The sequence below is a fragment of the Delphinapterus leucas genome, chromosome 10 (genome assembly GCF_059928025.1).
Source record: "Delphinapterus leucas isolate spDelLeu-1000000601 "Yukka" chromosome 10, BTC_Dleu_Yukka2, whole genome shotgun sequence".
Classification (NCBI taxonomy): Eukaryota; Metazoa; Chordata; class Mammalia; order Artiodactyla; family Monodontidae; genus Delphinapterus; species Delphinapterus leucas.
In genome coordinates this window covers 52,761,178-52,776,061 of record NC_143138.1, presented here as the reverse complement: position 1 = coordinate 52,776,061, position 14,884 = coordinate 52,761,178, and the positions used below count along the sequence as shown (strand labels likewise).

Sequence of the window (14,884 nt, the reverse complement as noted above, 5' to 3'; positions counted from 1 at the left end):
CTGCAACATTTCTGTAGAGATATATGTCTTGGTGTAGGTCTGTTTGGGTTTATCTTGTTTTGGACTCTCTGTGCTTCCTGTACCAGGATATCTGTTATCTTCTTTAGGTTTGGGAAGTTTTCAGCCATCACATCTTCAATTCCCTTTTCTCTTTCTTCTCCTTCTAGGATCCCAGTTATGCATAGATTGGCATGCTTTGTATTATCCCACAGGTCTCTTATGTTGCTTTCATTTTTTTTTTTCATTTGCCTTTCTGTCTGCTGTTCTGATTGGGTGATTCCCATTATTCTGTCTTCCAGGTCACTTGTTCTTCTGCATTATTTGTTCTACTATTCATTGCCTTTAGCTCAACTTTCATCTCAGTGAATGAGTTCTCTAATTTTTCTTGGTTCCTTTTTATAGTAATCTGCATTTCTATCAATACTCCTTAACTTCTTCAGTGTTTTCATTATCTCCTTTTTGAACTTGATGTCTATTAGACTGAAGAGGTCTGATTTGTTGTTTGTTCTTTCAGGGGAATTCTCTTGATCTTTTAATTGGGAATGGTTCCTCTGCTTTTTCATTTTACTTATATTTCTCTTTATGAGTTGAGGACAAACAATTATCTACTGTGGTTTGGAGGGCTGTTTTTATGTGGGGGTGTTCCTGTGTAGCCTTTGTGGGTTTGATATTCTTTGGTGTGAGGGCTGTTTTTAGCTTGGATGCCTGCCACCTCTTTCCTCGGTGTATGCTAGCTGTTATTATCCCCTTGCTAGGAGGTGTGACTGGTGTTGTGGTGACCAGAACCTGCACTGGATATTGAGTGGGGCCTCCTCCTTGCTCTGTGGTTTTCACTGCTCTATCAGAGGCTGGGTTTGTTCCTTAGTTGTTGGAGTAGAAGCCCCCAGATGCATTTCTGAGTGATGGTGCAAGGTAGGTGGGATTGGCTTGCTCCCATTGGGAGAGGAGCCACTGACTATTTCTCTGCTAGAGCTGTTCACATGTGAGTGTGCTCACCTGTCACCCGTTGTGCAGGCTCACAAAGTACACTGCTGCTGGCACTGCCCTTGCTCCTGTCTCAACCTTGGGAATGCCATCAGTCAGCCCTGGTGTCCCTCTGGCCTTGTTTTCACAAGGCCACCAACGCAGATCCACTGAAGTCAGGTTCCAGGACTATAGTAGTTGTGCACCTGGACCCGCTGTGGGGGCTATGGAGGCAGCTCAGACCCTGGCCCAGCCCAGTCCCCATATGCATGTGCCCACAAAGCCCACAGCTGCTAAGGCCAGATCTGTCCAAGCCATGGGAGGGCCCGTTGTCCCTCGGATGTCCTGCAGGTGCTGAACTTACACGGCTGGCAATGGAGGTGTAAGTCTGCGGCTTGCACAGCTGCAGGGAGAGATTTCAGCCCTACCTCCTAAGTCGCGTGGCCGCTGGGGTCCAGCTGTGGTTTCAGCTCTGCCTCTGTGTGTGGGCAACCCACTGGCGTTTGCTCCTGGAGCCCGCCGAGGCAGCGGCTGGTTCGCCGGAGCCTGTCAAGGCAGGAGCCCCCAAGGCGGTGGCTGGGGTGCGCTCGCCTGGAGCCTGCCGAGGTGGGGGCTGGCACGTGAGAAAGAGGCTGCTATGGCGGCCTCCATTGCGTCCTCATACGCCACTTAACGATGGCGCTTCACTTCTGTGACGGGCCTGGGCTTCTTCCGCAAACATCCCCAGTTGCAACCACACCACATTCCAGCCCCTTCAGGCTGTTTCCACACAGCCAACAGCAGCCCTCTCCCTGTTCTGTCCTCTAAACCCTGAGTTTCAGTACCCAGCCCCTTCCAGCAGATGTGCGTCTCAGGCTGGGATGCGCAGGGCGGTGGCACGGCTGTCTGTGCAGGTCTCTCTTAGTTCTGCCTGCCACAGACCGGTTGTTGCACTCTCCTCTGTGCCTCTGAAGCTCCCTTTGTGTCCTGGTTGATCTCCCTGCCAGTGAGGGGGCATCCCACGGTGTGGGAACCTTTCCTTTTTCCAGCTCCCTCCCATGGCCGCAGATCCCGTCCTGCTTTCCCTTTTTTTTTTTTTCCCTTTCGTCCTACCTGGTCACATGGAGATTTTTCCTGTCCTTTCAGGTGTTTGAGGTCTTCTGCTGGTGTTCAGTAGGTGTTCTATGGGAACTGTTCCATTTGTAGGGATATTTTTGGTGTATTTGTGGGAGGATGTGAGTTCCACATCCTTCTACTCTGCTGTCTTGACTGGAGCTCCTATTCTCTTCTTTTAATTCTTTAAGCATGAAATATTGCCATTTGCAGTAATATGTTAGTTACTGGACCTAGAGAATATTAAACTTAGTGAAGTAAGTCACAGAAAGACAAATACTATATGATATCACTTATATGTGGAATCTTAAAAATAATACAAAAGAATCTGTATACAAAACAGAAACAGACTTAACAGACATAGAAAACAAACTTATGGTTACCAAAGTGGAGAGGGAAGGGAGGAGGGGACAAATTAGGGGTGTGGGATTAACAGATACAAACTACTATACATAAAATAGATAAGCAAAAAGGAATTACTGTGTAGCACAGGGAACAATATTCAATATCTTGTAATAACCTATAATGAATATAATCTGAAAAAATATAACTGAATCACTTTGCTGTACACCTGAAGCTAACACAATATTGTAAATCAACTGTACTTTAATAAAAAATACATATATATATAATGATTCTTTTAAGTTTGAAAAATTAAAAAACAAAAAGTTGATACCAAACAGCTAAAAAAATAACTTTAAAAAACAGGTAGAGTCTGAATCAAATCCATTAAGCCTTTGGTGAACACATACGTGCAGTTCTTGGTATGGCCAATATATGACAGTTCCCGTTATCTTACCCGATAATAGCTGCTGTCAGTGTTTACTGTGTGCCAGGCGCTTTATGTGCTGTGATTTAGAATCTTCACACCTCAATGCTCCATTTTTCTGTTGAAGAAACTTAGGTTGAGAGTGGTTAAGTAACTTGTCCAAAGTTACACAGTGAGAGTGAAAATAAACAGATTTGAACCCAGGAAAGTTCTCACACTCCGCAGTCTATCATGTGGCCTAGGCAGAATGCTGCTAGAACCACTGCCCTAGTAACTTTAGATGCTATCGTGGCAAATATCGTCACCACAAGAGTCTTTGTATAGCAATGACAACAGAACCCATTTGTTTTATGAAATACGTATTAAGAAGAGGATGCAGAGAATATCTTAGAATTTTTGTTAATTATATTTTTAATCTTTGAAAAGTCCTTTTTACAGATTAGTATGTGATAAGATTTGGACAAGGGAAAAATTCACTAGCATCTGAGCTGGTTGATTTGTAGCTTGAATGTGTAAATTTATATTTTAAACATTAAAGATTGAAAATATTTTTTTCATTTCTTATCTCAACAGCAAATAGCACTACTTTCCATCCATAAAAATATTTTTAGAAATGTTTATAGTTTTTTAGTGCTGCATCTGTAGTGTTTAAGAACATTGATCTTTTTGACAAGAAACAATATTTTCCAGTTTAGTATAATGGTCAAACTAAGCAAAATGTAAAGCACTTATTACATCAAACTTGAGCATTTAAAAGGTTATTTTAGAGTAAATACTAATTTTAAAATACTGAGGAGGGCTTCCCTGGTGGCACAGTGGTTGAGAGTCCGCCTGCTGATGCAGGGGACACGGGTTCGTGCCCCAGTCTGGGAAGATCCCACATGCCACTGAGCGGCTTGGCCCATGAGCCATGGCCGCTGAGCCTGCTTGTCTGGAGCCTGTGCTCCGCAACGCGAGAGGCCACAACAGTGAGAGGCCCACGTACTGCAAAAAAAACAAAAACAAAAAAATACTGAGGAAAAAAAGAAAAATTAGTCATTTCATCCTAAAATAGCTTTTGTAAATATTTTACTGTATGCCTTTTGGGTCTTATAGAAAGTTTTAAACATAGTTGTAATTGTAGAGTATGTATGTTCTACTTTTCACCTAACATCGTAAGGAAGTCATGTTTGTTTGAATGGTTTAAAAATTACTTTTACTGTCTGCTTATTAATATACTTAAATTAAAAAAATCTTTATGTAAGGAGTTTTCTGTTTTAGAGAAAATGTTTTGAGTGTGTGGTGGTGGTAGTGTCTAGGGAGGAACAGTAATCTTTTTGGAAAGAGAATCTTTTCTATCCCATGCTCTTGCGGGTCCCATTGTATCAAGAATAACAATAGCCAATGTTTATGGAACATTTATTGTGTTTCTGGCACTGATCTGAGCACTTTCCATGGATTAACTCTATAGAATCACCTATGAATACGATATTGTTACTACTCTCATTTTGCAGATGAAGAAACAAAGGCACACAGACATTAGGTAACTAATTCAATCATGTAGCCAAGAAGTAATATTACTGGAATGTGAACTCAGGTAGTCTCGCTCTAGAACCCATGTTTGTTGAATACTGCATTGTTCTGTCTCAAAATGATTGTCTTGTTTTAATACCTCCTTGAGTGTACTCCAAATATTAGTAAATAGAGTTTTATATTTGTATGTAAGAGATTTAAATAATATTCATTTCAAAGGAATAGAAAAAAAGAGAAAGTGCTGCAGAAAAACACCTCTTTTAGAAGCAAAGAGGAAATCTCTGAAATTTCTTATAAGTGTTAAGTGAACTAACAAAATAGTTAATTCTGTTTTGGGTAGTTTTACTGATAGTAGGTTTAGTGGAGATTGCATTTAAGAAAACTCAAAAAGTATCAGACTTGAAACACTTTGGAGTGGCTATCATTTTTCCAGTTTCTCCTCTGAATCAAGTATGTATGTCAAGCTCTGTTTTCACTTGGCATTTGAGAGCGAGCCTCATGAGTTGATTCCTGAGAGAACACTTGGAAACGATGAAGAATTCCATTGCTGTAAGCTGCACTATGATGAGATGTGGATGCTTTTATGTAGTAGATAATCTCATCATACAAGCTCATGTTGGATTACCCACTTGGCACAGTTGAAAACAACATGCTATTCCAAGAAAGCCTAAGTGTCTTTAGTTAATGATGGGTGATCCTTTTGAGTCTCTCTTTTCCAAAGTGCTTTAAAAGCACTGAAGTACTCTCAGAGAGGCCATCCTAGCATGGATTATGTTGAAAGGGAAGAAAAATGCTGTTCTTTGCTGGAAGTAATGTGGGATTTAATAAATCCTTTGGCTTTGATCTTAATATGTCACAGAAAGGGGACTTCCCTGGTGGTCCAGTGGCTAAGACTCCGTGTTCCCAATGCAGGGGACCTGGGTTCGATCCCTGGTCAGGGAACTAGATCCCACATGCCGCAACTAAAGATCCTGCACGCAGCAACGAAGTTCCCACGTGCTGCAACTAAGACCCAGTGCAGCTAAATAAATAAATGAGTATTTTTTAAAAATTAATACATCCTAGAGAAAAAGATAAGCACACACATGCATGACCTTTGGGGAACTGTTTTTATTTTATTTCATATTTATTTGTAATAGAATATAATTGATTTTACAATATTATATTAGTTTCAGGTGAACAATGTAGCAATTCAATATTTTTATAGATTATACTCCATTTAAAGTTCGTTACCAAATAACGGCTAGATTTTCCTGTGCTGTACAATATATCCTTCTTGCTTATTTATTTTATACATGATAGTTGGTACTTCTTAATCCCCTTCCCCTATCTTGCCCCTCCCCTTTCCCTTTCCCCACTGGGCACCACTAGTTTATTCTCTGTGTCTGGGGGTCTTTGTTACTCATTTGTTTACTTTTTAGATTCCACAAATAAGTAATAATGGAGAACTATTTTTATTAAAACATCATCTTGTGATGTACTCTCTGAATATGCCCTGTCCAGAGTGTGCATACTGTTCCTTTACAGGGTATTTATCAAATACCAGGCTTATTGAAAAGTTAGAAGTTGAAGTATGTAAGTTTGAGTCAAGAAAAAAAGTCACTGAAGTTTTTTAAAAGTTAAAAATTAAAACATTTGTTTTCAGCCACCCTAACCATGCTGTATTCCTTATGTTTTATGTGTATGTATAGGATTTTTATATTACTGTGGGAACAGGATTGGTGTTTTTGGTGGCATCCATCTTTTTCGCTTTGACACATGACAGTACCCCGGCTGAACTTGCTGCAATTGTAAGTACCTTTTATCTTTGCTTATTTTTATTTGCTTAGAAATATGGAATTTGGAAAGTACTTGACAGGTTATACAATAAGGGAGAGTGGTTTGTCTTTTAACTTATTTTTTAGTGTAATTTGATTAGAGGCCTAAAAGCAAATAAATATGATAGCCTTAAAAACCTAGAACCTGTCTTTAGAATTTGACTGAGTTTTGTTAACAAAAATCCATTGAAGTCACATATGAACTTTATTGCTAATGGAAGTGGTAAAATTGACTTGATTATCTTATATTTCTCCCCTTTTTGGTTCAACAGAAACACACCTACATACCACATGCTGTTTTAGGTGTAGAGAATAGACAGGAGAAATGACCCCAAAGTTCAGCCTAGTATAAGAGATAGATAAGTAAATGTTTTTATCTGAAATCCTTGAGGGACCAAATGTTTTTTAGAATTCAGAATATTCTGCACTTGAAAGGTAATACTGTGCATATACTGTATTACACACCTTCAGAGGGCCTGGGCAGCACCTTGTAATCCAACATATTAATTTTTCTGAAGCATCTGAATATTCACAGTTAAAGAGATAGGTAAAGACTGTAAAGAGTTTTACCTTGTGTCAATTTTCAGCCAAGTAAATCATGAAACTTCGAGTTTTTGTTGCTTTTTGGACTTCAGAATTGCAAATCAAGGATCATGGACTTAATTGATGCCAGTGCTGTGAACATGAACAACTAACAACTGGTTAACAAGTCCTCTTACTAGTCAGCTGATTTCCAATTAATGCTTTGTTCATAAGAAAATTGAAGTTGTAATTAATTGAACTGTCAGCTAATAGATCATTAAAACTGCTTTTTATGATAGAACAACTCAAAAGGAGTTCAGAGAATTAGACGGCTATAACATATCTACCTATTTATGTGAACACAGTTTCTTAGTACTTACACGTATAAAAACAAAACAATAAAATTAATGCCAAACCTTGATGCATTCTAGCAATAAGTAATATTTAGTCATGGATACATGAACCAGTTGAAGAGAAGAAAAGCCTTATGCTTAATTTGTTTGTAATCATATTTTTGTTGCAGAAGAGTATGATAGGGTGAATCAGTAAAATACTTTCTAGTATAAAAATGTATTATTGTAAAATCCTGTGGAGGAAGTAAAATAAAGTTGAGGAAATGTTGAGTTCGTGGGGGGAAAGAAAGCATGTCCTAAAATTACCGGCTATTAAAAAAAAGCTTATTTATTGTTTTAATTAGGTGGTATGTCAGAATGTTACAGTATTCAGATTTCATTAGATATATTTAAGAGTGACTGGTGTTTTAAAAGCTCAGTATTTATAAAATGCTGGAAATTACCTTTTGCAACTATTTAAATTATGAAAATTATGTAGACTGAAATGGGTGAGGGAGTCCATTTTTTAAAAAATTGTGATGTGAGCAGAAGAGCTAGAAGATCATTTGGGTTATATGCATAGAGGGTCCTGTATGGACCAGAGCTTTCTAATAAGGTGGTCAGAGATGTCTTCGTAGACAAGATGACATCTGATCTGCCTTTAAAGTGTCAAATTTGCCAGTCAAATAAGGGGACAGATGCCATCAAGCCAAAATACAGACTCCAGAGTGGAGAAGGGACTTGGGTTTCAGGGGGTGGAATTGATAATTACATTTTGGTTGGATGTGTTGGGGACATCCAGGTGAATTAATGAATAGGGAGCTCCGTTTGCTTTACAGTGAAATGAGGCAGAATGGAGGGATGGGGTGTGAAGGGCAAGAGACTGCAGCAAACGACAACAAAATGTTAAACTTCATGGAGATGGAGCCTTAGAATTGGGACTTTAGCCATAACCTACATCGATTTTCTCTTTTTACAGAGCACTTTGGCCCCCCTTCCTTAAGGGTTTTTCTAGTGAAGAAGCTAAATTTGCACCATGGGCTTCTGTCTCTTGACAGAATTCTCAGAATGTTTGAGTAGATGTTAGAAGAGTATAATGAGGAAGTGATTTAAGGAAGAGGTAGTAGGTAGTGGCGTCATGTTGCTGTGTCATTACAGTGTGACAGTGAGCTGGAAAATATTTTTTAGGTAATTGAACCATTTAACCTAAAAGTATCTTCAAAATAGAATTTCTGTTTTGATACAAATAACCTTTTCCATTTTTACCTAGGCGTGGCTGCCTGCTCTTCTCATCTGTCAGTCTAAACCATTGCTAACAATCCAGTGTTTTGTATCATGTTATAGGATTTTGTTTTTCATCTATTAACCTTAGCTTCATAGATTGGCACCTCACACATACACACACACACAAGACAGGACATTAATATATTGTGACCTTGACTAATGGCCATTATTCTGGAATTCTTTTTTTGTAACTTCTTTCCATTTTTTGATCTTAAAAGATTTTTAACCACTGATGTTAAGAATGATGTGTATAAGATAAATTGATGAATTGTCTTGCTTGTATAAAACACGATCAGAGCCAAGTAGGAAATGTGAGAGTATATTGCAGCATTCCTCATATAATCTTTGCCCCTTTTCCCTCCTCAGGTGTTTGGATTTCTAGCAAGTCTTGTGTTCCTGTCTGACTTTTTCCTTATGGTCTATGAAAAACGTAAGGAGCCCCGGCCAAGAAAACCTGAGGCTACTGTTAGTGAACCACTTAATGCTTAGGGACTCTAGGGAACAGGTGTTACGTCGCCACTGCGTGGTGCCTGAGCCCTGGCAGAAGCTCTTGTAGAGTCTGTCATTATTAAACCACTTCTTCTGGAGCGCAAGGCAGAAAGGCAGTTTGATCAGTATTGATTGGACTGTGTGTCAGTCACCACAAATTGGGCCAGAGGGCTTTTTGTTTTAAAATATATATATATATTTTTTGGTAACAGTTGAAACTTCTGTCAGATGAAGTTTTGTTTTGTTTGGAGGTGAGGGCAATTGCTTGTTTAAATCACATAGCTCAACTGATGATAAATTATTCTGTCATTGTTACTAGGCTTAGCTTTCAAATTATGCTTTCAAGCAGCATGATTAAGTTTATCCATTTAGAAATGGTTTCATTTTTAAATTAATTTGCTTAACTATAACTCTGCTTTTTGATGACTAGATAAAATTTAATGTATATTTAAGAGATCAATATTTTAAATGTTGGTCTAGGTTTTTTTCCATAAAATGTAAAACCCAGGCTTTACTGTATCTCACTCAGACTTAAAATTATACTGTAACATTTTAGGATAATAATAATTGACTCTCCTTCTGAGACCTTTTATAGCCTAATAGAAAATGTATGGGAGATGTTGATATTTTACATATTACAAAAGCAACAGCATCAGTAACCCCATGTTTATACTGTACTTTGCTTGTCAATATCATGTAAAAAAAAGATCTTTATATAGAAAGATAGAAAAATGGAAGAAACTGCTATCATGACTAAGGACCAAAGAAAGATAAGATACACTTTTGCACAATGCAGTGAAAGTAGTTATAAAAGTAGGCCTCAAGCACTTCCAGATGCCTGAAGAGATGAGTTCATACTAGAAGACAGAAAATGGTTTGCTCCCTTTTGCCATATGATTATTTCTACTGAAGTTAATACAGCTCTGCAGGTTCTGTTCAGTGTTTTCTTTGGAGCCAATCTTCTTTTAAAACCCCAATCTTTGATTTTTGATTTGAGAGCCTCCCTCTTCTGTCTCCTTATAAGAATGGTCCATGTACTACTTCATCAGGCATAGCTGGGCCTCTGGCTCCTGGCTTCCTTGATGACAGATTCTCCAGAATCTTGGGCCCTTTTAATTGCATAGAGTATAGAGCAGGATCTTTAGGGTTCTTGTTCCCACATAGGCATTGCTCTGGTTTCTCTTCAAAGGAGACCTTCTTTTTCTTTTTATTTTTGTGGTACGCGGGCCTCTCACTGTTGTGGCCTCTCCCGCTGCAGAGCACAGGCTCTGGACGCACAGGCTCAGCAGCCATGGCTCATGGGCCCAGCCACTCCGTGGCATGTGGGATCCTCCCAGACCGGGGCACGAACCCGTGTCCCCTGCACCGGCAGGCGGACTCTCAACCACTGTGCCACCAGGGAAACCCAGGAGACCTTCTTAAGAAAGTGAATATCCAGAGATTCCTGCCCAGTTTAATACTGTTGATGGTGTAAGGGAGTAGTCAAACCATTCTCAGAAGACACTTCATACCCAGTTCTGATAATTTGGAAGAACTGTCTGTTGCTGGCAGTCTGTCTTAGAGCCAGCCAGCCAGGGCACTTTGAGCAAGACCTTTCTTAAAGTGGGTCCTTTTTTTTTTTTTAAAAAAAGGGACCTTTCTGACCAAGTGGTTCACAGACTAGACCTTTCTTGTCCTCCTGGTAGATTTTTTTGACTCAAGACTGTAGGGCTCAGGCAATGAGCCCATGCATCAGATCCTTCAGTACTTTGGTGAAAGTCTCCTGGGCTAGTAGGTTTTCTGTCTGAAAGAGTGGAATCGTGTTTCCAGTGAGACAGTTTAATGACCTCATCCTTTTTAAATTTCTCATCTGCCAATTGTGTGTTGTAGATGGTTTTCAGACGCAGATGGCCGGACACAGCTTCTGCTCTTACTGACTTAGAACCTTATCCATTTGTATCAGAGCTTGGATGCTAGTGCTAGTGGTGGTGTCACCAGCACCTGCTTGGGAGATAATGAAACCAGTCTTGGATGCTGTTTTTACTAGGTGTGCTGTCTGAGAGAGGAGAAATAGCCTGGGTCTTGGGTTCAAAGATGACAAGCAGCTTGTGGTAGGCAGGTTCTCAGATTTCACATCCAGCTATACCGTTGTCCTTTTAAGTATCATCTGCACCCAGCTGGGATTCAGAGCAGACCATCTGGGCTTCCTCAGCGTCCCCAGTCATGCACTGGGCTCAGCTGAGTTTGACGGAATGTCCTCTGCTGGCCTCACATCCACAGCATGTTGGCGTGGAACTTAAGCTCTGCTTGTTCTGAGGTTTCACTTCCATTTGTTTCATTGGCGCAGAATGGACCTCTTAGCTGGCCACTGAAAGGTAATATCTTCACTGGTATTTTGGGTCACTCTAGAACCTTTCTTCACATTGTTTTTTACAGGACCCATGATTGATTAGCCTACGTCTTCTATTGTAGAAGGAGTTAGGAGTAAAAAGATCTTTGTGGTAAATAAAAATTTCAAGGTGAACTTGAAACCAAAGATACTGTTACTTACAGAAAAGGGCACACTCAGTAAACTCAAATGTAAAATAATTTTTTATTAACGTTTATGGTAAATTTATATTTACACAAATAGACTGTTTAGAATGGTTCTTAAAAATGATAAGGGAAATGCATATACAGTACAAAAATTTTATAATTGCTATACTTCTGTTTGGGGACCGGGAAATGTATTTTTACATTGTTTATAGCCAATCATTTTTGTATTTAATAATTTTAAATCCTGAGTCTTTTATATCTCTCTGTGTCAAATTTTGTAGTCTTCTTTTTAAATAAACCCACTTTACTGTTCACACCTTTGTAGTTGTTTAATTATTATAAAAACATGGTGTTTAAATGAAAGCTTTCTCCAGAGTTCTAGGAGTTGGCTCTACAACCTTGGTAAGAATACTGGACTTTGGATCTGCTTGGGCGTGGGGCGTGGGTAGAAAAGAAACACGTCCAACTCCTACCCATGGGCTGTCCCTCTTGGAAAGTTGGAATACACATTGAAACAACGTTTTTAGGGAGCCCTGTGTGAAGAGTTACAAAGAAATGGGCTTCCCTGGTGGCGCAGTGGTTGAGAGTCCGCCTGCCGATGCAGGGGACACGGGTTCGTGCCCCGGTCTGGGAAGATCCCACATGCCGCGGAGTGGCTGGGCCCGTGAGCCATGGCCGCTGAGCCTGTGCGTCCGGAGCCTGTGCTCCGCAACGGGAGAAGCCACAACAGGGAGAGGCCCACGTACCGCAAAAAAAAAAGAGTTACAAAGGAATGTTATGGACTAAATATGCCTTTAAATACTCCCAAAGAAGCAAATTTGGACTCGATCACATTTCTCAGTGTGGCCAACAAGCCTAAAAACAAAATAGGTACATTCTCTCTCAAGCTGTTCAATGATTGGGAAAGTGTGAAGCAAAACTGAGGTGGTGGTTCTGGTAAAGCTACAACTATTTGTGTAGTTTGCAAAATTCCTGCCTCCAGACGTACAGAATAACAAGGTCTTTATAGTCGTCAGGAACTCACTGGAATTTGTACATTCTTCAGAGTTTTGTGTTTTGTTTTGATAAAGAGCGTGATTTTATCAATGTGCAGTCAACTGCAAGGAGCAGAAACCTAATTAAGTAAGTGGGTCTTAAACAGTAAGGAAAATTTATTTCACAAGAAATCTGGGTAGGGCAGTTCCACAACTGGTAAATTCAGTGGCTCACCAGGGACCCAGGCTCTTTCCATGTTTTTCTGCCCATCCACCTTTTTTTTTTTTTTTCTTTTTAATTTATTATTTATTTCGGCCATGCTGGGTCGTAGTTGTGGCATGCATGTGGGATCTAGTTCCCCGACTGGGGATCAAACCCAGGCCCCCTGCATTGGCAGCACAGAGTCTTTCCCCTGGGCCACCAGGGAAGTCCTTGCCCATCCACCTTGTGCTGTGAGAGTTTCTGTCTTCTGGATTGACCCTTTATGGTTTCGCAAGATGGTGGCAACATCTCTAGGCATCATCTGCTTGTACCACGATGTCCAAAGGCCAGAAGAGGTGGTTGATTCTTCCATGTCCTTTCAAGGTGTTCCTTTTCCACAGAAGCCCCTTGGTGGACTTCACCTACTTATCTTACTAGGAGATATTAAATGCCTGTTTCCAGATCAATTTTAACATGGAGACTAGAATTGCTGTGATTGGCTTAAAGTAATCAAGATTCCTCCCCTTAGGTTGTGAATATCCTTTGAAGCCTATAGCCTTCTGATACCTGAACAAAATTGGTTCTGTTAGCAAGAGAAAGCGTCATGGGTTAGGGATCAACAGTGTCTGTCATAAGCATGTAAAGGATTGTGACCTAGCTAGGAGAAATAAAATTTCCAGTTTAAGAAATTCCTACAACATTGTAAGTCAACCGTACTTCAATTAAAATTAAAAGCAAGAAATTTCTATAGGCCTGACTACCCCAAAACAATTTAAAATAGAAAAACTTGTTTTATTTCTTACACTAAATTATAATTCTACAAATAATGTCTACCATAGAAAATTGGTTTAACAAAAGTGGGAAGTATTGTTCGTTCCCTGATATCTTTGCATTTAGCTACTTTAAAAATTTTTGAAGTATGTCAAGCACTGGAAGTACAGAGGATAATGCTTGTTGTAGATACCACCCAGCTTTAGTGGATCATAACATTTTGCCGTATTTGCTTTAAGGGCCCTTGTTTAAAGAGGAAATGAAGTTATACTTTTAAAGTACCACCACCTCTAATCTTATTCTCTTTCCTTTTCCAAAGGTAAACACTGTCTTGAATTTGGTGGATATCTTTCCTGTTTTTCTTGTCTGACATATATATAGATGTATCCATAAACAATGTACAGCGTGGTATAGTTTGCTTTTTTTAGTCAGTAGTATTTTTAAAGTTTTATTTATTATTTTTGGCTGCATTGGGTCTTTGTTGCTGTGCGCAGGCTTTCTCTAGTTGCGGTGAGCAGGGGCTACTCTTCGTTGTGGTGTGCAGGCTTCTCATTACGGTGGCTTCTCATTGCAGAGCACGGGCTCTAGGCACTCAGGTTTCAGTAGTTGTGGCACACAGGCTCAGCAGTTGTGGCTCGTGGGCTCTAGAGCACAGGCTCAGTAGTTGTGGTGCACGGCCTTAGTTGCTCTGCGGCATGTGGAATCTTCCCAGACCAGGGCTCAAACCCATGTCCCCTGCATTGCCACGCAGATTCTTAACCACTGCAGTACCAGGGAAGTCCCCCAAAATTTTTTGACATTATAAAGTACCATAAGGTAATGATGAAAGAAATATTAAAAGTAATAAAAAGCAAAGTTTATCCCTTTTACCTTCTGCATAGTGATTTAACTAGTAAGTATTTAACAAAGAGAATTTAAGTCAAATATCCCAAAGCCAGACAAGCTACCAGCATAAACTCACCTATGTGGCAAAATAGTGAGAAGATTTATAAGTAGAGGTGATAAGCCTAATGAGCCTGGTGATAGCTGGTTGTCCAGAAACTTAGTTCAACTTTAAAAATTACCAAAAAAAACTATAAATTTTAATGTATTTCTAAATGTTCATCTAAAAAGGTACAGCTTTTTAGAAACAGGATACAACCTTATCTAGAGAGTAAATATAAACAATACCATAGTTGGCTTAAAAGCAGCCACCAATTAAGAAGGCATTCAAGCTCAACAATATAATTATCTTCTCTCTTTTTTTTTTGTTTTGTTTTTTGGCCACACCATGTGGCTTGCAGGATCTTAGTTCCCCGACCAGGGATTGAACCCGTGCCCCCTTGCAGTGGAAGCGCAGAGTCCTAACCACTGGACTGCCATGGAATTACCAACAAAATAATTATCTTAATACCAACAACAAATTAACTCCTAGTTTAATACTGGACTTATTAATAGAAGCAGTAATGTTAATGAGTAACAAGAAATATTTCTCCTTGCATAAGCTTACATCAGTGACCAATGCTATACTGATAATTAACAGTAAATAAAACCAACGATAAACTATTTGTCAAATATACTGTTAACCTTTATACAGTTATGCACCTAAGGAAGATTTTAAAAAAGTAAAAGGAACTCTGCAAACACAAACCCCACCTATTTAT

At 39.5% G+C, this 14,884-nt stretch overlaps 1 protein-coding gene across 1 annotated transcript in view; it reads left to right on the top strand.

Moving 5' to 3' along the window:
• The window catches only part of CMTM6 (CKLF like MARVEL transmembrane domain containing 6), a 52,041-nt gene extending 40,433 nt beyond the window's left edge, over positions 1–11,608 (top strand). Inside the window, exons 3-4 of the mRNA XM_022553704.3 lie at positions 6,028–6,126; positions 8,658–11,608. Coding sequence (XP_022409412.1) covers positions 6,028–6,126; positions 8,658–8,780 — 222 coding nt within the window. The 3' untranslated portion in view covers positions 8,781–11,608. The remainder of the gene's footprint in view (positions 1–6,027; positions 6,127–8,657) is intronic.
• Positions 11,609–14,884: the final 3,276 nt, after the last annotated feature.